General features: G+C 25.8%; 1 protein-coding gene and 1 long non-coding RNA gene across 5 annotated transcripts; both read left to right on the forward strand.

Moving 5' to 3' along the window:
* Positions 1 to 447: 447 nt before the first annotated feature.
* Positions 448 to 5,050, forward strand: LOC130677683 (uncharacterized). The gene is made up of 4 exons (XR_008991689.1): positions 448 to 462; positions 542 to 808; positions 2,420 to 2,523; positions 4,793 to 5,050. It is a non-coding gene; the product is annotated as an uncharacterized LOC130677683 (long non-coding RNA).
* Positions 5,051 to 6,693: 1,643 nt separating this feature from the next.
* LOC130677332 (dnaJ homolog subfamily C member 5-like) lies at positions 6,694 to 22,773 on the forward strand. Of its 4 annotated transcripts, none has more exons than XM_057484051.1 (7): positions 6,694 to 7,005; positions 7,693 to 7,831; positions 9,730 to 9,882; positions 10,508 to 10,639; positions 13,863 to 13,910; positions 15,508 to 15,670; positions 20,284 to 22,773. In XM_057484051.1, the coding sequence occupies exons 1-7, from the start codon at positions 6,986 to 6,988 to the stop codon at positions 20,379 to 20,381; spliced, it is 753 nt and encodes a 250-aa protein (XP_057340034.1). In that variant the 5' UTR covers positions 6,694 to 6,985; the 3' UTR covers positions 20,382 to 22,773. The 4 variants fall into 4 exon arrangements, with proteins under 4 accessions (XP_057340034.1, XP_057340036.1, XP_057340032.1 ...); XM_057484049.1 differs by having other exon boundaries at positions 6,698 to 7,005; positions 13,860 to 13,910; XM_057484052.1 differs by lacking the exon at positions 20,284 to 22,773 and adding an exon at positions 17,929 to 18,067 and having other exon boundaries at positions 6,698 to 7,005; positions 13,860 to 13,910.
* The last annotated feature ends 502 nt before the right edge of the window (positions 22,774 to 23,275 follow it).

Genomic DNA, 23,275 nt, shown 5'->3' on the forward strand with positions numbered 1-23,275 from the left:
TACAGCCTTTTTATTCTTTTATTAATTGTAATTAAACGACACTGAGTTACCTAGCCATTAGCAATAGGGGATCTACAAATCTTTCAAAGAATTTAAAAAAAAAAAATTTGATTCAATTACTGCATTTTTTCGTAAGTTATTGTGTCTACGGGTTTCATACTTGACGGACAGGAAATTTTTTTAGCCTATTTTGATGTTTTTTCCGTTTTTATTGAACTAAATAAATTTTTGAAAAGTATGGAACTAATCTCCATTAAATTATCTTCAAAATAGTATACAACATATCTCAATTCCGTAAACTAACAAGGGTATAATAATTGAAATAGTTGCCGAAGTGAGGCGAATTAAATTTTTCGATCGTAAAGCACATCTCAGATGCTTCGCATCATGAGTCGTGCAATATTTAAAAATCATCATCTCAATCTAATTTTTGTACTTCTATTTTTTTTATTCTAATGCAAAGTAATGTCTGATTATTTTATGATAAATATATTATTTAACTTGTTCATTATATCGTATTTTACTTTATTTTTTTAAAAAGTTGACATGTCAAATTATAGACAGTAATTAACTCATACACTGACAATTGAAGGATATTTATCAAACTATAGTCCAATTATTATAATTACTGCACTACCAACTTCTCCCGTTTGCTTGTAACGCAAAATGATAAAATAATAAGCAGACAATTATATTTGCTATTCAAGTCTCCCATACGAGGACTCGAATACTTTGGCGAGTATAAAAAGCTCCATTTTTTCACTGTTCGGTACTCAGAAGCTTCTAAAGATTCAACGGAGCATTATTGGTAAGAGATTATAACTTTTCCTATTACATTTTTTATTATTAAAATTGAGGGTAATTTGAACAATTGATATAGTGTGCACATTTATTCCATATTACTTTATACGGTAACCCTGTTTCTGAGATTTTCTTAAAAAAAAATTATAATAAAACTTTGACGAATTTTCCTAGAATAACTCATATCTGCGTGAAAATGTATAATTAATAGAAATATAGTTTTAGTTTAGGATAAAAAATATTTTGGAAATCTCGTTGAAACATATGGGTTTAAATTCGAAGAGTATGGGGCAACTACGGACACCTAAGAATAAAAGCTAATCCTGACAAAATTGAATGAAAATTTAGTTGATTTATTTATTATTTAGAGATATTAATTATTAATTTATCAAGATCGATTACCGAATTTCATAAAATTTTCTAATTTATTTGATTTTAAACTAAAAAACAAAGTTTTCCATTTTTGTAAAACAGCCGGGTAATCATGGCCAGTATTTAGGCTATTGTTAATTGAATAATTAGCAATAAATGACAAATTAAATTAATCTCTTTACACAGATCACTCTCTAAAAAGAAATCAGTGATATTCACTTCGAATTGGTGAATATTCACTTGGAACCAGCTATAACTATACCACTGGTTGAATTAGTGGTATACTTATAGCTGTAGAAATAGTGACTATCCACTAATACGCTGTGAATTTCACTAATTAATTTTTAGAGATACCCGTTATTAAATGAATCGATTTAAAACGATTAGAAAAAAGAAATTCTAAATATTTTTTAATGTATTTGAATACTTTTGAATTATCTTTCTTATGGGCATTTAACATATTGCAAATCGTTTCGAATTGTACAAAAATATGTACATCAAATCCGCCAATTTCAGATTAAAAGTAAGATTGTAAAATAACAGAAAGTTTGTTTTTACAAAATATATACATTGTTAAAAAAATTGTTTAAATTTTCAAAACATCGTATATAACGCAATAAACACATACATATGTGCTTGAAATTTCATTAATACTTTCATATAGAATTTAAAATACACGTTTTTGAATTTTCAAATACAAGTTAATATTCAAATAATTTTTTTTTGAATTTTCAAATACTTTTTTTTTTATATTCCAATACTTTCTTTTTAATTTTTAAATAGATGTATTTGAAAATCTGAAGCGTTTATTTGAAAATTCAAAAGCTTGTATTTTAATTTCTATACGATCGTTGCAATGAAATTTCAAACACAATTATATGTGTTTATTGCGTTATATACAATGTTTTGAAAATTCAAACAATTATTTGAACAGTGTATGGTTACATGGAAATTAAAGACTATTATTAGGTATATAAAGTAATAAAATGTTTATTGATAAAACTTCAACATTTTGTAAACTGTCATCAATTCCTTATAAACAACATCATCATTTTTTTTTTTTTATTAACTTTTGTTATAATATAATATAATATAGCGGGTAATTATAATACAGTTTATGTTAATAAAATATAAATTTTTCTTTCATATATTATGTAAAAGAAAATTTTACTTTTTATAAAAATATTTCAATTACTTTTTGAATCAACTTTATAGTTTAGCAGCAATATTTATTTAATTTTTCCAGAAAAAAAAAAAACCAAAATGTCACGAGTTACTTTGTTATTATTAATAATTTCATTCATTGGCTGCTTCTATGCTGATGCTGTATACCATTGTGCAGGCAGTTGGGTAAGTAACAATAATTATTATACAAGGAAAAAAATAATCAATTAAGAACAATAAGCTTTAAATTCTCGCTCATAATTTCAATAACATCGACAAGAATTTTTTTAACAATTCCTCAAAACATTATCTTATAATTGAATATTCGAAACCCGTAAAAAAGCGTTCAATTTAAGTTATTTAATTTTTTTAAATGACAGATCATTTTCAAAATTTTAAATTTACGAGCTCGCATTACGAGATTTTCGTTGTAAAAATTTTCAATATCTATAAAAAAAAACCCTAATGTTAATTTATTATTATTATTATTATCATTATTATTTATTTATTTTATCGACCATGTAGTCGAAACTACTTGCGGCCATCCAAAAAGATACAATAATTACAATAATAATAACATAAAACATAATAAACCTTAAATATAATAAACTTAAAATTTTAGCCTATTGACAATATGTCAATATCACAATATAACGCTTAATCATCAAATTCAACCCATTTTCTAACACTATTCGCATATCCCATAGCCTTCAATTTATAAATCCGAATTTCAAAAACAACAGAGTCAAATACTTTATTAAAATCGAAGAATATGGCGATAGTAATCATAGAATCACTCATAGTAAGCCGAATATCATCGCAAAGTTCCAAAATCGCATCTTTAAACCCATCCTAAAAGCTGTCTGATATTCCAAGCAATAATATCAAAGTGATGAGTTCAAAAAAATTCTTTGAATAAGTCAAAATTACTATTTAACGAACGAATATTTATATGACAAATGTTGAGCAGCTGACAGGTTGGCGGTGCTGAAATAGTCGATGATTCTTGCCTAATTGAAGATTAAGCTAGTGAAGGTTATTGTAACTTCTCTTTAAGAACATCCATGCTTGAAGACGGCAATAATTTTAATGGTGGTTTATCTGAGAATAATCTAACAAAAAGTGCAGATCCCATTATCCAAACGTTCTTGGACAGGAGTTTAGGATAACTTTTCAGTATCTGCTGCCTGAATTTGTATAATGTTGATGGATGTCGACGGTGAAGGCGGACAGGATCTGATGTAACATTATTACTCGTTTGAATTTTATTACCAGGAATGGCTTTTAGTTTAGATTTCATAATTATACAGTCAGCTGTTTCTTTAGAATCCAATTTAATAATAATGTCGCGTTGTCTTTTCTTTGCACCTTTTGTTTTTGACTCAGTAGCCTTACCAACTCTACGAATAGATTTTAATTTTGAAGCTTCGAGCGGAATCTCCAAAACATTGAACAAGTTACTGGCAATAGCATTCAAATTTTCTCCAGATTCTTCATATAAACCGGATATAGCTAGTTCATCAGCAAGAGCCTGAGATTCTAGAATTAAAGCTCTCTGTTCAAAGTTACTATTCACCAATAAATCAGCAGCTTTTGATATTTTATCAGTAAAGGCTTTAGAATGTCCAGTAGTTTCATTTTTCTCCAATGTACCAACCCTATCTTCCAGGTCAGTCAGTTTCTTGTCTAAATTCTCCTGCTTTGCTTTCATATCATCGAACTGTTTATGTAGTGAATTAGTAGAGTTGCATAAATCAGCTAACATATCCAAATGATCCAATTTATCAAGTTTGACTAGGCTTGGCAAATGCGTTTCCAAAGACGTAATCAGCTTTATTAGGCTTGTTTCTGAGCACTCCGGTCATTTCTTTCTAATTGATTCAACTGCTTCAGCTGTTGTTGCATAATTATACTTAAGATTGGCACAAGCAGGATGAAATTTATGACGATATTGATAGGTCGCCCTAATGCATTGTGCTGGATCGTCGGCTAATGAAAAGCACAAACAACATGACATTATTACTTGAGTTATTATTTAGTTGGTAGAGAAAACAAGAGATGTTAGCACAATCACAGAAATAATTTTAAGATAATTGAGGCAGATTCTAGCCTCAAAAATATAAATTAATGAGAATCACTCTTATTAGATACAGCAAGATTGCCGCAATAATAATTTATTAAGTCAAAAATTCACAAAAAATTTATCAATTTAATAGTACGAAATTCAAAATTCTCAATGATGGGTATATTACGAAAAATGAATAAAGACGCAGAGTAATAAAAACCACGTCACACTTATACTATACTATACTCGTTTAAAAAATTTTTAACTCTTTTCTAAATGACTATTTTTAATGTTCTATTAATTCTGGCAAAATCCTAGTAGTTAATATTACGAGTGTTCGGAGATGTTCCTTTCTTAAATGACTATTTTATAATAAATGGCTATTTTCAGTGTGCTAGTAATGGCTATCCTTGTAGCTGTGAGGATTACGTTTGTGACGGATATAACAACGGTAATTGTGTATTCCAACCGTCTTCAAGTGAAGATTAAAGTAATTCCCATTATCTCAGAAAGTTCAGTTTTACGAATTTGTAATCAGCATTGTACTACGAATTGAAAATGGTGGCTGCTTGTTACAATAAAATGGCGCTTTATGAATTTTGTAAAATTGGTCTTTTTCGATACTAATAAATACAATAATAAAAATAATTTCTTGTAGTAATTATTAATGAAACTTGAAATAAAAAAATAAATAATTATATCTCTTTAAAAGTAAAGTAGTGCATTATTACTGAATTATTATAATATATATATATACCCTGTTTAGAAAATCTCATAGTATCCAATAGTTTCTCATAAATTCCCATAGAGATTTTAGAAGAATGAATGAGTTCTATGAGAAGTGCTATAGTTAAGTATACCTTATACATACGGCTATAAGAATCTATTGAATTTTTTAAACAGGGTATATTCAGTCCCTTTTTCAGCTGTACTACACGGAGAAAAAAATTCAGTAATTTTTACTATTATAAATTTAAAAAAAAAATTACAATCCGAGAAGTAATCTTGAAATGTTAAAAACAAAATCAAAACTTCTGCAAAACTCAAAGTAAAAATTACAAAATATTATTTAGAATAATAATTTCTATTGATTACGAAAATTCCAGATAGTAATTTTTACAATCTCAAAAAGTAATTTTATCTCCCGGAGTAGCAATTTGTCTTACCGACATTCTAAAATGTACAGTAACCTACGTAGAATTACATTGGAGATGTAATATTCATCAACTACGAAACAAAAATTGCGACTAATGTAATAACTTTTAATAATTCTGAAAACAATTTCTACTTTTTGTAACATTTAACTATTTTCATATGAATAAGTAAATATTTATTTTTTCCAAGCGAAAACTTAACGAAGCTGTATTGTAATTATTATGATAAGTGAAAATTACAGTCTAGATAGTAATAATTGAAATAAAAAACTAATTTTCTACAAATCATCGTAATTTTTTTTATGGGTTGTAATTTTTTATTTGAGATAGCAAATTTTTCATTGTGATTGTAATTATTATTCAATTTTGACTTGCATTTTTCTCCGTCTATAGTTATTACTTATTAATTAATTTAATCAAATTTTATGTTAAATAATTAATTATAGATTTTATTTGGCTAAAACATTTTATTGTATTGTTGGCTGTTGTCAAATTTATAATGACAATTGAATTTACTTGGACATTGTTGGATTCTCTGTACAAAAATCAATCTTTATTCTTATATATATTTTATTTAATTATTTCTCTTTACTAAATATTCTGTACGAAATATTATTTCGAACGGTGTTGCATTTAAGTCGTAGTATATATATTCAAGTTGAGTTCAAAATATGTATATGTTCACTTAAAGAAAAGAAAGCTAGCATGGATCAAATTTTATGACCTTAGGTACTTGGGTCGACGAGAGATTGAGGCCCATGTTCGAAGTAAATGCAAGGCAATATGTTTTTCTTCATTTGCACATATATATATATATATATATATATATATATATTACCATACCTAAATTCCCAACACATTACATAAGTATATTGTTAATTAATTGATGTGATTTTATAAAAATAAAAAAACTAAGAAATAAATAAAAAAATTTTGTAATTTGTTTATAAATAATTATAATTAAGAAGTTTGTTAATTAATATCAAGATTTTGCATTAGAAAATCACATAATCAAAAAATTTAAAATTTCCCGGGTAAATTTAAAAACATGAGTGCATGTGGCGCGCTCGCAAGATCGTTATCGTAACTAAAATATTGAATGAAAATTCGTTAGTTGGACAGAGTTCCGAACGAGAACTAAAATTAATGTGTGTGTGCGTGTGTGTGCTGCGCGATAAAAGTGTGCGTGAGTTTTTGCAATCCGATAAAAACCCAACCAAGTGTGTACGTAATTTTTATCTACTAAATAACTAAATAAAATGTTGCTCTAATTTTTAATAAATTATTTAAATAAATAATATTTTATTTAAAATATATTAACGGTGGCAGTGTTAGTCCACGTGGTTAATAAAATACTGGAGTATCATCCGTACTAAGGCATTTTAAATTTCTAAATCTATAACAAATTAACAAAACCGTCCACAACATCATGGATCGGCGGAAAATGTCGTGAGTATTTTTTTATTTAGAACCGATAACGCCCTACTTTTATTCATACTTTTATTTCATTAATTTATCACTATTAAAATATATACTTATTGTCTAATTGCTGATTTCTTTTTTTTTTCAACATGTCTTCAATTTGGCGTGGCCTCAAACTTTTTTTATTTTTTTAAATTTTTTCCTGTCAGGTTATTTATGAAAATTCATTGTTTATTATATTAATATATATATATCAATATAATAAATATATAAAATTTTTTTTTATTACATATTTATATCTACATTTATATTAGTAGTGACCTTGACTCCACCCCAGCATTTGTTGATAATAAATATTTAATTATTCTATTACTGTTTTATTCAAAATTATCCATTTATTTTCTATTCATTTATTTATATTTTTTTTTTTACATAAATTGTTTATGTAATAAAGTAGTTACGTGTTTAATAATTTGATATGTAACATTAACGAACAAATGAAGTTATTGTATGAGCGATTTATGATAAATGATTCACTGATATGCTGGTTTATTATTATTATTGTTATTAAAATTATTAATTTTTTTGAGCTGGTCATTGAATATAAATATCATTCGAATTGTATGTCGGTATTTGAAGAATAAGGAAGAAAATATAAATAAATAATAATATGTACTTAAGATATTGATTATTTTTTCAATAAATGTGTTACAGAACATCGGGAGATTCCCTCTATCAGATACTAGAACTTCCCAAGACAGCAACTCCTGAAGAAATTAAAAAAACTTATAGAAAGTTGGCACTGAAATATCATCCTGATAAAAATCCTAATAATCCAGAAGCTGCTGAGAAGGTGATTGATAATTTGATAGTCACTTAATTTTTTTTATGATAATTTTAATAATCAGAAGTCTGTATCATACACAGATAAAAAGTGTACCTGAAGATCGGAAAGTTTTTTACGGAACGAAAATAAAAAAGGGAAATGAAAAGTAAAAAATTTACTAGATCTAGATTTCTGAAATGTTTCGCATGTCAGCCAAAAATTGCAAGCCTCCTAACTACTCCTTAAATTTTCTTTAGTCAAATTACATAAATTTTTTTTCATTTTCGTTGCGCGAAAAACGTTCCGGTCTTCAGGTACATGACAAAAAAAGTTTTCTAGGGGCGAGTAAAAATTTTTAGCGGCAAGAAATAATTTTTTTCTGTGTAGATTTTTAAGTACAATAAATGTTTATTATTATTATTTTTATTTATTATGGTTCGTTGAAGAAATTATAGTTTGTGGACTTGAAGATAAATTATTGCGGTCATTAGAAAATTTAATAACGAGGGGTTGAAAGATTATAGTAATTTTATTTTTATTATTATTTTTATATAAATATTGTGGAGATGATGACAATTTTTAATTAAATTTTCAACTTTTATTTTTTTGAATTTTATAAATTTATTTTTGAATTATAAATATGTGGCATCCCGAGTAAAAAAAATTTTCGTTGATGAATTTAGGTCTGAATTTCATGACGAAACTCAGATCGTGACACAAATATGACTTTCATCATGAATTTACTCCAACTTTTCGTATAGTAAATCAGTATCAATTATAAAATTAATTTATTACGTCTTTGAAATGGACTTGGGATGACTTCGATAGAAACTTTACTGAATTTTTACTGAATTAAACCTTTTGTCAAATTTATCGATTCAGAAATTACCAATAAACTTGTTCTATCAAGTACTTGATTTACGTAAATCAGTTTCGATTGTAAAATTAATTTAGTGAATGAACTTCGGATGACTTTGATTTAAATTTTACTGTCATAATTTTGACGTGATTTAAGTTGTTGATATAAATTTATGATGAAAGTCATATTTGTGTCACGATCTGAGTTTCGAGATGAAATTTATATCTACATTCATTATGAACAATAATTTTTTTACACGGGTTATATATATAAATTGCGGTATATACATGGGAGTAGATCTCCATTTATGTTTGGTAGTAAAAAATTTTTAATTTGAATTTTAATTGAAAATTTGTGGAAAATAAATTATTGTAACGGGGTCATAAGTTGATTAATTTATGATTTTTTAAAAATTTATAATAAATTTATTTCAACAATTAATATGCTCATCAAGTTTGGGTAATTTTATTCAATAGCTAGAATATGAAATCTGATAAATTATCGTGTAGATTAATAATTTCATGGAAATAAAAAATAATCAATAAATTCTAGTCTATATATTGATATTATTTAAATATATATACTTATGTAGTTTGTAAGCTAAAAATTTTTTAAATATTATAAGGAATATTTTTTACGAATTTATAAAAAAAGATATAGGTGTCGATTAAATATTTAATTGCATTACTGTAATTAAATTTTTAAAGATCTATAGAAAAAAATATGAGCATGAATGTAGCAGACATCAGACAAATTTAAAATTATAAATAAATAGAATAAATAATTAATAAAATAAAATTTCAAAAAAATGCGCACTTAGAAAATTTTGAAATTAATAAGTGCATTTTTTATAAATTTGATTTTTTAAATTATTTACCCTATTTATTTATGATTTTATATTTGTCTGATGTCTGCTACATTCACACTCATTAAAAAATTACAATTACGAGTCAATTATTATTATTCTGTTAATCAATTAATTTATTGTCAATAAGAATTGATTAATTAATTAATTGATATGATAGTTAAAATAAAAATATTAATACTAAATTTATTTGTTTTGCAGTTTAAAGAAATAAACAAAGCTCATACAATATTAACAGATTTAACAAAAAGAAATATTTATGACAATTATGGATCCTTTGGTCTTTATGTTTCGGAACAATTCGGCGAGGAAAATGTCAATACATACTTTTTAATGACTTCTGGATGGTGCAAAGTGAGAATTACTTATCTATTTATATGGTCATACATATATATTTATTTTAATATTTTAATATATCAATAGATTGATGAGAAAAAAAAACTGAGCAAAGATTTTTTTATGATACTGACGATCCTGAAGTTAGCAGACGATCAAAAATTTTTGGATTTTTTTTGCACAATTGAATTTGAAGAAAAAAAAAACTATAAATATGCACATGTAGAAAATTTAAAAGACTATAAGTGCAATTTTTTCAAATATTTTTTTTTATAATTTCTCGCTTTAAAAAAATTCAAAAATTATTAGACGTCGGCTAACTTCAGTATCATTGATACTGTTAACCGACGTCTAATAATTTTTAGATTTATTTAAAAAGCGACAAATTATAAAAAAAAAAAATATTTAAAAAAATTGCACCTGTAGTTTTTTAAATTTTCTACATGTGCATTTTTTTAGTTTTTTTTTTTTTATAATTAATTAGTTGAAAAAAAAATCCAAAATTTTTGTCTTTTAACTTCAGGATCATTTTTTTTCTCATTTAAATATTTTAAATTAATATTCTTCTCATAACTTTTTTTTATATTGATAATATGAATAAATAATTGATTTAATATATATTTAATAATATGTAATTGTATAGGTCATATTTGGTGTATGTGCAATCCTAACGGGTTGTTACTGTTGTTGCTGTTTCTGTTGCTGTTGCAACTTCTGTTGCGGTAAATGTAAACCCGTACCACCGGCAGACAGTGGAGACTATCATAATTTACAGGTACTAATTAATTAATTATTTTTAAATAATTATTTAAATATAAGTATTATTTATAAAATTTATTTATGTGTAAAGACATAAAAGTTGAGATAGAAAAAATACAGAGCAGAAGGGCCTTAATGGATGGTAAAAAAAAAAAACATTAAAAAGTTGTATAATTTCGATTAGAAATTTCATTATCACATCAAATTAATTTTCATTCATAATTACTGTGGGCTCACTGATTAAACTTGTGGATGCTGATTATTAATTTATTTATAATTAACTATAGTGTGCTGTGCAGTTTATTTTATTTATTTTTAATTTATTATTAACAATATATTTTTTTTAAAAAGCTGCATGTGCTATTGCGTGTTGTCGTTGTTACATAAATTTATAGAGTCAAGGAACAAAAACTAGGAGATCGAGGTATGTGACTTAATTTTAAATGTACAGGCATTGTGATGACAAGTGTAATACAGGTGATTATTTTTTATTTTATTTTAATGAGCTTCGATATATATTTTTTTTTAATAGCTACTGCTTTATTCTTGTAAAAGTTTGTTGGTGTGCAAAAAAAAATTGATATTTTTTTAATAAGACGGTAAATATTTAGTCTAAAAAAATATGAGCTTGTATGTAAAAGGTTTAAAGGTCTCATTGTTTATACAATAAGACCTTATTTTAACATTTACATGGTGGCCACATTTCTGGGAAACCTGGAAAAATCAAGGAAAAGTCAGGGAATTTCGTTACAAAGCTGGAAAAATTACTTTCTTTTTTTTTGACTAAAAAAATTCGATAAATTTTTTTTCTGTCAAAAAATGGCGCGGCGCGAATGCGATTGTAAAATCTTGAAAAAAAAATTATTAGAAATTGATTCCAATAGTGAAAAAATGAAGCAGAAAATTAAAAAGTGTACCTGAAGATCCGAACATTTTTCGCGAAACGAAAATAAGAAAAAGGCATGAAAAGTAAACAATCTACTGGATATAGATTTCTGAAATGTTTTGCTTACGGGCTAGAATGCCAGCCGAAAATTGTAGCCACCCCTTAAATCATCTTTGAGCAGTTAAATTACATGAATTTTTTTAATTTTCATTGCGCGAAAAATGTTCCGATCTTCAGGTACATTTAAAAAAGGCTGTTAGAAAAAAAAGTCTTAGTAGAAACTGATCGTTAAGATCTTCAGCTATGAACATGTATATTGACAAATTGAAAAACCGAAAACATTAAAAGTATACATAAGTATTCAACTAATAAGTTTCACTATATTTCTTATTCGCGTACTTGATTAATATTCTATGAAACGTTCTTACTTATGAAATTTATTCTAGTGAAAATGAAAAATTTATTCATATTTTATTATAGAGTAAGTTATTGAAAAACAGATTTAAAATAAAAAATAATTCATTTAATAAATGAAAAAATCCTGATTATTGACAAATAATAAAATAACGTTTCATTTAACGACAATGATTGATTGTTTATTGAACTGACTCCCATTTTATCTATATTATTAAGAGAATAAGGAAAATTTTGTTCCCGCCATATCTATATGATAGAATTAGTTAATGTCATTGAATTTGGTATCATTAGATAGGTCTTGACTTGAATTTGTGCCTTTTCATAGTTCAAACTCTTTTTAATTGCCAAGTATTGAGATAAATAGATTTATCTATATCGTTCGAATTACATTTAAATTACGCGAGAAAAAAGACGATCGTATTTATTTTCTTTAAATAAATTAATACTTTAATTATTCTGTCACTAAATATGACTGAATGTCACTGAATATATAGCTATATTATTTATATCGCGTTACTTATTCCAAAATGACAGATTTTTATACTCCCTTTTGGTTTTAGGAAGCTTCTCAAAGCCAAAAAAGTGTGGATAGAAAAAAAAAGGATTCATTGACACAAAAAATCTTTACTCGCCTAAAGAAAATTTTTACTTACCCCAATAAATTTTTTGCATTGTGAATTGGAAACAAAAATTCATTTAGAACTAGAAAAAATTACTTGGTGCAAAAAATTATTTCTTGACCAAAAAAATCTTTTCTCGCCCCAAGAAAATTTTTGTATTTAATTGATAATGGATAAAATTTCTTGGTGCAAATTAAAATTTTTTGCGGCAAGAAATCCTTTTTCTGCGTATTTTATAAATTTAGTAATGATATTTGGGCAGTCACATAGTGACTGCAGGATGCTTGTTTTGATTTAAATGAATATTTCCAATGGTTTAATATTACTACTTATAGTCAGGGAATTTTTTATTTATTTGACTGGAATACCAGTAAGTCAGGAAATTTCAGTTTCAAAGATCTGTGGTCACCATAATTGGGCGCAAATTCAAAATACTCATAGAATCCAACACTTGTGTGATTTAAAAAAAATGTCAATTTTTAAATATAAACTACATACATATATATGAAGAATATTTTTACTATTGGGTCCGTATGTAATTAAGTAAGTAAAAAAAAAATTTGGTGTGCACGTAAATTATCCATTCACGCACGAAGCCAGTTTCGATTTTTTTTTTCTAATCGTTTCATTCATCACAAAATTAACGCATTTATTTTAATTTTATTTATTTACATCACGAATCCATAAGAAAAATCAGTGAGTTCGCATTAAATAAAAAAAAATATATATGTACATATATACATCTACTACTCACTGAATCGCTACGAAATAGAGTAAAGTTAAATTACAAAAGGATTTTTAATAAATAGTTTATTAAATTAATTAATTATAAATACTGTTAATTAGCATAAAAAAAATAAATAAATTATATTATTAATATAATTTATTATAACGGCAACGTATTCTTGGCACTGGAATTTCGTGCTCATAAAAATAATCCATAAAATCATGATTACATAAATCACATTCATTGCTCTAGGCATGGCTAATTTTATAATTTAAATAAAAAAAAAATTTGATAAAAATCATCGCTCGAAAAACTTCATTAATTATTTATATATTTAAATATATTAATTATCGATTGGATTTTATTTAATTAAATTTAAAAATTAATCTCATGGAGTTTTTTTGTAAAATCATATAAATAATTGTCATTAAAAAATCATTTAAAGTGTAGATGCACGCGTTGACTTTCATTGCCAGGCATGCCCCGCCTCAGTTTATTATTATTTTTATTTATAATTTCAAATGCATTTAGACTATTTTTATTTTATTAGAGCAGTTTTAAGTTGTTATTGATGTTGTAATTATAGCAGGGCCAGAATTCAGGTGATCCTGCTAATTCAGACCATGGTTTACGTAAGGTATGTATTATTTGTGTTGCTATTAATTACATCTTTCATTTTATTTATTAACACTTTAATTATTAAAACTTAAAAATTTCCTATCTTTTCATTCCACGCATGAATTTATTTATTTAATTGATAATTAATTCTTTTAATTATATAATTAATCCTTCGTAATTATAGACTAATCCTAAGCAAATGGGCTAATAATTTTTTGTATGCTTAAGGATATTGCTAATTAATTTATGTATTGAGTACTAAAAAATAAGGTGACATTTCTTTAATTTATTTGTTTATTAATTCTGGTTTAAAAATAAATTAATTTAAATTTCTACCGTTCACTCAGTAAAATTTTCATATTTATTATTGTGGTCAAAATGAAGTAGATGGCGCTGCTAAAAATAACCTTGTGTATAAAATTTATTGACATTTAAAAAATTTGTACATTAATAATTTAAAGACTCGGCTGTTAAATTCAAAAGTTTCATTAATATGAGTATAATTTATTTGATTAAGTATTTAATGTTTGCTCGCTTTTTTACACGACATTACTAATTCTAACCCTTGAAGTCGGCCATTTTGATTTTGAAGACTACTTACAATATATTGTGCGCATGGTAAAAATTTAGATGCTGATTACTAGATACCGCAGTAATAAAAATACGGAAATTATGTGATATGTAAATTTAAATTGACAGTAATAAATTATAAGGTACTCGCGGGTAATAAGGCTTAAGTGACAGAAATGATATTTAAAATAACCGCCTCCGTTAAAGGCTACTCTAGTAGAACATTCTTGCATAGAGATGTTACGACAAGTTTATAGAGTCCCAATACCACGTTCCCTGTCTTCTATACTTCATCATTCGTCATATGTTGTCGTAGCGCAGGAGAAATTATAAAAAACAATCTAGTCTTTTGACTCTTAAAAAGGATACTGATAGTTTTAAGTGCTGTTGAGCAAAGCAATCTAGTCTTCTGTCTTTAAAAAAGTATTGTTGCTAAATTTAAGTGATGATTCATCTCTAATACCAATTTTATTAAGTATAGTTTAACTATTCCAGTTTGTTTAACCCGTAGGCCTTATTACCCTTCCGTAGTAAAATAAGGCCTATTCGTATGGTTTTTGTAAAAGGTTAATTTTCTGTTTTTTTGTGGTATAAATTACCATTACTTCATTATATTTTATGGCTAATGTATTGAAATAAAGATTAATGATACATTTCGATAATTAAATGCAATATTTTTGATTCTATTCAAAATCTCCCTTAGCTAAAAAAATCCGCCTTATTTCCCGCCGGTAGCTTAATTGTGACTAACATAATTAGAAAAAAAATGTTTTGTCAGTATAATAAACTTAGTTGTAAAGTTATTAAATTTCAAGCCTGAAAATAAATCGCGCCTCATTGTACGGTATTATAATTAAATTAAAAAAAAAATATTAATCTAATAATATGAACATGAAATGTCTTTTAATGTAGACAGCAGTAATAATAAGACACATTTTATTTGTACGTAATTATGCATTAATAATTTAAATGAATTGTAAAATGACATATTTGTTTATTAATTGATTAATTAATTAATTAATTAATCCTTCGATCGATGATTACAGGGCGACGACAGTGATGAAGAAGCGGTAACAAGCCAACCTACAAGTGGTGCAGCACAAGGTTCTGCTTCAAATACTGTATTCGCTATGCCACCACCGCCATCGACAACTGCTAACGAAAGTACGAATTTAAACAGCGGGGGAGAACGCGTAGTTTATACCACCAGTATGTCTTCTCGATAATAATGCACGGCTGCACCTTCAATTATTTATTTGTCTTTCAGTACTGCTTAAATAGTACATTACGAACCAAAGGAGGAAAGTAGGACATTCACACCCGTGTGTGATTGTCTACTCGAGCCTAAGGCGATTCCTACCTTCCTCTGTGGTGTAATGTACAATTTTTCTCCAGATCTGCACCTGAAAGTTTAAATTTTTGCCTGTTTGTCGGAAGGATAAGAAATTAGCATGCGCTAATTTTTGTCATTCGTTTTCTCATAAAAAAAAGAACGACTTTCTTCCCTCTAAACAGGGCAGGAATATGAACTTTCGGCGCAGGTATGGCGAAAATTTTTTTTTAAGTCAAATAATTATTCGCGGATTTATTTCTGAATACCGCATGGAGTTAATTAGATTTTTTTTATTGTATAAAAATTTTGAAAGACATTAAAGTACCAAAGAAGGTGCTAAGTCAATGACAAGTCCTATCATTCGATAGGATACGCTTAGTTGTGGTATGATTATTATTATTTGCCTCAGGAATTTTTATTTTTATTTATTAAAGTTGTCGGTTGACTAACTAGTCATCTTACCACGTGAAATATCAATTATTCTTCAGTCAAAATATTTTAATATTTAGTTACAAACATAAATTTATGTTTTTTTTTTTAACTAAATTAATTTTTCATGATACCAGCGCCGAAACTTAAAGTTTCAGTGTCTCTACAGCCCGTCGAAAGAAGCTAATTTCAAGCCGATGCTGCTAACAACTGCTAGCGAATTCGTAATTCACAAATATCTTCATACTGCGGGCAGAAACATGCGTGTTTCTTCCCAAGGGAAAAAACACAATTGGTTCTGTCCGGTGTCAGTTATATTTAATGTTCATTTGCAGCCTTATTACTCTCCTTTGTTTGCTTGTCAATTTAATTTACTCATTTCATTCTTTAAGTGACTGTAAATCACGGATTTCTCATTCTCGCAATTCTCCGTATCATCGACTTGAAATTAACTTGTTTCTTACTGGCTGCTGACACTGGAACTTGAAGTTCCGATGCAGGTAATCGTGAAAAATCTAGTGTATGACTCAGGATGATACACGATTTCAGACTGCGAGTGATGTCAGCCAACTTCATCCTGATCTAAAATCGTCTTGTTTCATACCTTGTCACACAATATCGATACTGCCATTCTAATACGTCGTATCCCACATTTGGGAAATTTTTCAGGAGACGATAAAAACGTTTCACGGTCGGCAAAGAAAATTATTTGTAATATGTTTACATTGGTATAACCTACAAATTTACTTTCATGTTTTTCATAAAATACAGGCATTTGTAGTGAATAAATAATTTTGAATCATATGCTGTAAGAAGAGTAAAAAATTATGTATAATTACCTTCTTACTGATGTCGTTAATTACTTCCTTAAAATTAATTTAAATTAATTAATTGAAAATGTTAAGCGTGACTGAACCTATGCGAATGTGGGATACGACATATTAGAATGGTGCGAAAGTCTGCGTGTAGGATACGACATATTAGAATATTTATTCAAAAATACCAAATAAACAATTTGACCTCTAAAATTTTGACATCAGCTTTACATTGTTACAATGATTCCATTTTTCAAAAAAAGTGAAAATGTCAAATTTTGTGGGATACGACGTATTAGAATGACAGTATCGATATACTACTTCATTTTATTTTATGTAATTAGAGAGAGCAGTAATCGTATTATTTTACGATAAATTATTTTGGTTCTTTTTTTCTTAATTTGTTTATAAATATACATTATTTGGTTACTTATTCAGTATTTTTGATAATTAATTTACTTAATCATGTTATTAATTTATGGAAAAAAATCGTTTAATTTTTCTCAAAGCCATTAATTTTATCCGACAACTTTGATAAATTATAATTATTGCTATAAAAATTATTTTTTCACCTCTGATTGATGCCACTGCTTTTTATTATTATTACTATTATTTTTATTATAATTACTATTATTATTATTATCATTATTATTATCATCATAATTATAATTTACTTTGGTATCATTACATTAAGATTATTTTTATTTATAATTTTAATTTATATCAGTAGTTTTTTTTTACACAAATCCATAACAAAAAACTTATTATTTAATTAATCAAATTAGAAATTATAATTTGATTAGGAAAATATTGTTTATACATAAGTATTATTAGTAAATGATTAAAAGTCAATTATCTTACGTTTTTATTTTAATTTCTATTGTCTGCAGCTATTCATCAAAGAACACCCTTTACGACCTCAACTGTTGATTCCCTATAATCCTACGCCAATTTTTTATTTCTATTCAAATTCATTATTATAATTTATATCATCATTCCTGTATATTAATAAACTTTTTTTTATTTCGAGATTTGATGCATTTTTTATTATTTTATTTATTATTACTTAGAAATTACGAAAAAGTTCAGTACTTTTGAAAATTATTTTTTTTTTGTAGATTCGATTCTGATTATGATTTAGTTTTAAAAGTTTTATTCGAAATTTGAATGTTTTCCATGCACTATTTTTTTCGTAGACTGAATTTCTTGGGCGGTATTTTCTGATTGAAAAAATTTATAAAAAACCTATTGAATAATTTCTTACTTATGATTAAGGTCGCCGTTGGTTTTTACCCCTACTATTAGAAAACAAGTCTAATCTCACGCCGTACTACATATTAACATTAGAAACCGAAAATTTCCGATGATTCCCGACGACGAGTTACTTTATGGGAGATCTTTACGTCCAATGACTAGACTTTTATAACCATAATGTAATTTCCCTGATTAAAAACTCCGATTGAAACCAATGAATTCTGATTGAAAGTCTATCAGATTTCAATCGGAATTCAGCGGTTTCAATCGGAGTTTTTAATCAGGGTTAATTAATTTATTAATCGATTCAAGATATTGAAAGACTCGTTAATAAAACGACAACGTACTTACACGGAGAAAAATGTCGGCTTAAAACCTACCAATTTTTATTATGCTGACGACCAAACTTGAAACAGGACGTGAAGTATCCAAAAAATTATTATGCTGTATCACAGTACTAACTACGCGCGAAAAACATCGATGAGCCTTAATAACAATTAATTTCATACATTATAATAAATGTGATGCGGCATAATAATTTTATAAGAGCATAATAACTTTTTGGATGCTCCACTTCCTGTTTCAAGTTTGATCGACAGCATTATAAAAATTGATCGGTTTCAAGCCAACATTTCGGCTGCCCAATTTCAAAACACAGTAACTGACAAAAATAAAATTTTTGAAATATGTATCGAATCATGTTTACAAGACTTCATTGGAACTAAAAATGCTAAAAAAATCGATTTTCAAAAATTTTTCACTTACTGTGTTTGGAAATTGGGCAGCCAATTTTGATCCGTGTATTATTTTGCTAGGATATGGATTTGAAACATAAAAAATAAAATACTTACAGTTGAATTAAATTATCGGTCTAGCGAAATTTATTAAATAAATTTCAACCCACAAAATTTGAAATTTTTCTAATAATAGAATTTTGACATTAAGACTTTACTGAAATTTAATTACAAAATTTCATCAAATAGGTGACATAAAATAACTACTTAACTTTTTTAAAAATCTCTATCTTAGAAAAATTGTAATTACGTTGTCCTTCTTTCAAATAATGCCTTACATTTTTTTTTGGATTAATTAATTAATAAAATCAAAATACGGTTATTGTTGCTCAACATCATTGGGAAAATTTTTTTAATGAGGGGGGGGGGGGGGCTATCGTATGAGAATACCTTAAATACGCCTTAATCTTTTGAATTAATTGGCAAAATATGATCCCGCATGTAAATACCATATATGATAAATATATATGACAAAATATATAATCAATATGGGACCATATAAATGGCCAAAAGCGATATATATTTTCTTATATATAATATAGTAAGTTTTAATATAATTAATTATATACGTAAGTTTATAAGTTAATACATGTTTTATATGTATTTATAAAAATATATGTAAACTTATAAGTTAGCACCTATATGTATTAATATATTGATAATTATGTATGTAAATTTGTAAGCTAGCATATATATATATATTTTGAACACAATGTTTGAATCTTATAATAGAGAGAGGAAGACAGAAAAGAATAGATTTTATTTATTCTTACATATATGGGGAGACTTATATGTTTCTATATATCGAAAAATATACAAAAATTTATTAAGTTAAATACATACATAAATAACATTTATTTTTGAACATATTAAAATTATAAGTTTTCAAATATATGAATAATATATTGAAGTTATACGGAAATATATGAAATCATATAAGAGAAAACATATATAGAAATATAATAAAATCGGCCAAAATCTATATATAGTTCTATATAAAAATTCATGTATTGTCACATATATATTTATATCTGTAACGTATATTTTTTAATATATGTTTACCATATATGATATTTTCATGCGGGATATGTAATTTAAAATTTTTTTCTATTAAAACTAAAGTTCAATAGGTTTTTATTTGAATTAGATAGATTAATTAATATTTAATAATTAATAATATATTTTTTTTGACAATAGCTACAAATCCTTTCGCAGCAGCAACTGTAAATCCAGTTACAAATCCATTTGCAGCAGGTGCAGACGCTACTGCAGCCTCTGCTGGTACCAAATGGTAGTAAGGAATCAATATAAAGAAATAATTATTAAAAATGATTATAAAATTTGGACATTATAGAGGTCATAAAAAATTTGAAAATTTTTATTAGACATCTGTCCTACTTATTAATTATATTAATTGGACACTCGATAATATAAAAGAAATTCATTATAATAACAAACAATAATAATAATAACAAAAACAATAATTATAATAATTATAACAACATTCAATTTATAATATTTAATAATCATTAAATCGTATTATCAACGACACAATTCATAACTTGAAAGGAAAATTAAAATAATATTAAATTTGTCATTAATATAAATAAAATTAACGTGTATATTCAAAAACAAATAGTCTAAATTTGAAAAAAATGATTTATTTATAAAATCATTTTATTAAATTTAAATCACGATGGCATTTATTTTTTAATTGATATTCAAATTTTTTTTTATTAGTAATTATTATTAATGGTGTGTTTGGACCCCCGCCTCGGCGCACTAGAGCGCCCGCCATTTACCCGAGAAAATTAAAATTCATAATTCAATTATTAGAAAAAAAGTTAATTACCAATAAAAAAATTTTATAAATTATCTACTGCGCTAATTGGGGGCACTGTCTGAGAATAGTCTTAAAAAATATATAAATAAAAATCGATTTTATCATACGATCTGTCTGCAGTAAATGTGCGTGTGTAAATTGTGTGCATGTAGCATAACAAAATTGATTTTTATTAATTATTATTATTTCAAAAAGTAAGTAAATATTATTACTTTTAGGTATAATACGTGACTTATTAGTGAAAGTTAATTAATTTATGGCATACATCTATTAAAAAGTAATGATTGGTCAAATTGAGAATTGGTATCTTAGATACTGATTTTTCAAGCCGAAAATTGCAAAAGTTACTAACTTTTATTTTATAAATTCGATATCACTGATCAATTATTAGCTTAAAATATCATTTATTCATCATTATAAATAAATTAACAATATACATAAATCGAATAAGTGGTAAATAATAAAACGAAAAATTAGTATACTAGATACTGATTTTTTGCTCATAAAAATACCGAAAATTTTTAACTCTTATTTTATAAATTCTGTCCCATTGACTAATAATTAATATAAAATGTTATTTATTCGTTATTATAAATTAATTTATCATATACATAAATCGAATAAGGGGTAAATTTTTAAAATTTTTCTATGTTTATTTGAATAGTGATAAATAACTGTAGATACCAAATTATCGATTCTTTTTTATATTAATTTTACGAAATTAGAAATTTTGCTTTTCTATGTGTATCAAATTTTGATATAAATAATTTTGTCATATATAATGATCCTGGTTTGATATTAGTATACAAATATACTAATTTTGAGTCAAAAATAAACTACAAACTATTAAAATTTTGAGCATCATTTTTTTCCGTGTATATGATTAATCATAATCATACATTAAGATTCGCTTACTTGAATTTCACTTTAATCGAAATATTTGATAATTCATACATTGTTTTTTATTGGTAATTAACTTTTTTTCTAATTATTTAATTATGAATTTTAATTTTCCCGGGTATGCGGGGGCACCCGAGTGAGCCGGGCGGAGGGTCCGAACACACCAGAAGTGTTCATTTTTTTTTTATTTTGAAAAACTGATTAATTTTTAAATTAAAAAATCAATAATCAATTGAAGTTTATTTAAGAATTAAAAATATATATTAAGATAAATTAATCGATTGTTGTACTTAAATTATTTCGAGTGTTGTTTGATTATTGAAATATATTTATAATTATATATATAAATATTATATATTTTCTTTTTCAAGTAGAAAAGTAAGTTTGTATCAGATGAATGTTAATAATCACAAACAAGAAAAAAAAAATCTAACGCACTTAAAATTGAGAGCTTAATGAAAGCCACTAATTAACAATAATTATTAATTGTTTAATTGAATTATTTTGATGAAATTGAATTTAAAATAATAAAACAATGCCTAAGGTGCCATTTTAAATAATAGTTTTCATATAAAAAAAAAATAAATAAATAAACTTATACACTTTTATTTCCTATTAACTTATTAATTTATTTATTTAATTAATTTGGCATTTATGTTATTTAAGCATTTAATATATATTTTAATGAATCGATATCCTTAGATAGTTTAATGATAATAAATCTTTTTAATTAAAATGAGTGATCCATATATCCTTATAAATCCAAAATAATTATAATAAAAATATGAAAATTAAATAAATTTAAATTTAAATAAAAAAAGACACTTCCAATGCTTTTTATCAGTGTGTTTAAATATATAATTATTATTTGCATTGTTATATTTAATAATCATAGACAAGTGTTTTAATAAGAAAAAAAAAAAAAAAAAAAAAAAATCAAACAATATTTAACAATCTTCCGCTTTCACGAAAAACTCCAATTACAATAAAGATGCTTGCATCCAAAAAAAATTATACTAAAACTACAGGGCACAGGTTTGAATAAAAAGACCCTCATAAATTTGTTCTTAAAGTTATAAAAAAATAAAAATAAATAATTGTTTCTACATATGGAGAAATTATTCTAGTTCTAAATGCTATGGTGTCATAGTAAAGCCGAGGCATGTGGCAAAAGCAGACAGAAATTTAAATAAACACATGGAAAAATTACTATGGCCGTTGTAAAATTTCCAATGCGATGGTTGCAGTAACCTGTGATTTAATCGCGGCCACAGTAATTGTTCCATGTGTTTATTAAAATTTCTGCATGGAGAAAAATAGAGACAAAAATGTATGACTTTTTATTATGCTGTCGACGAAACTTGAAACAGGAAGTTGTCACCAAAAAAGATCATGTTGTACTGTAATTATTACTGTGAGCATTTAAAAATTTTTCACACTCTACTG

Source organism: Microplitis mediator, chromosome 11 (genome assembly GCF_029852145.1).
Source record: "Microplitis mediator isolate UGA2020A chromosome 11, iyMicMedi2.1, whole genome shotgun sequence".
NCBI classification, from domain to species: domain Eukaryota; kingdom Metazoa; phylum Arthropoda; class Insecta; order Hymenoptera; family Braconidae; genus Microplitis; species Microplitis mediator.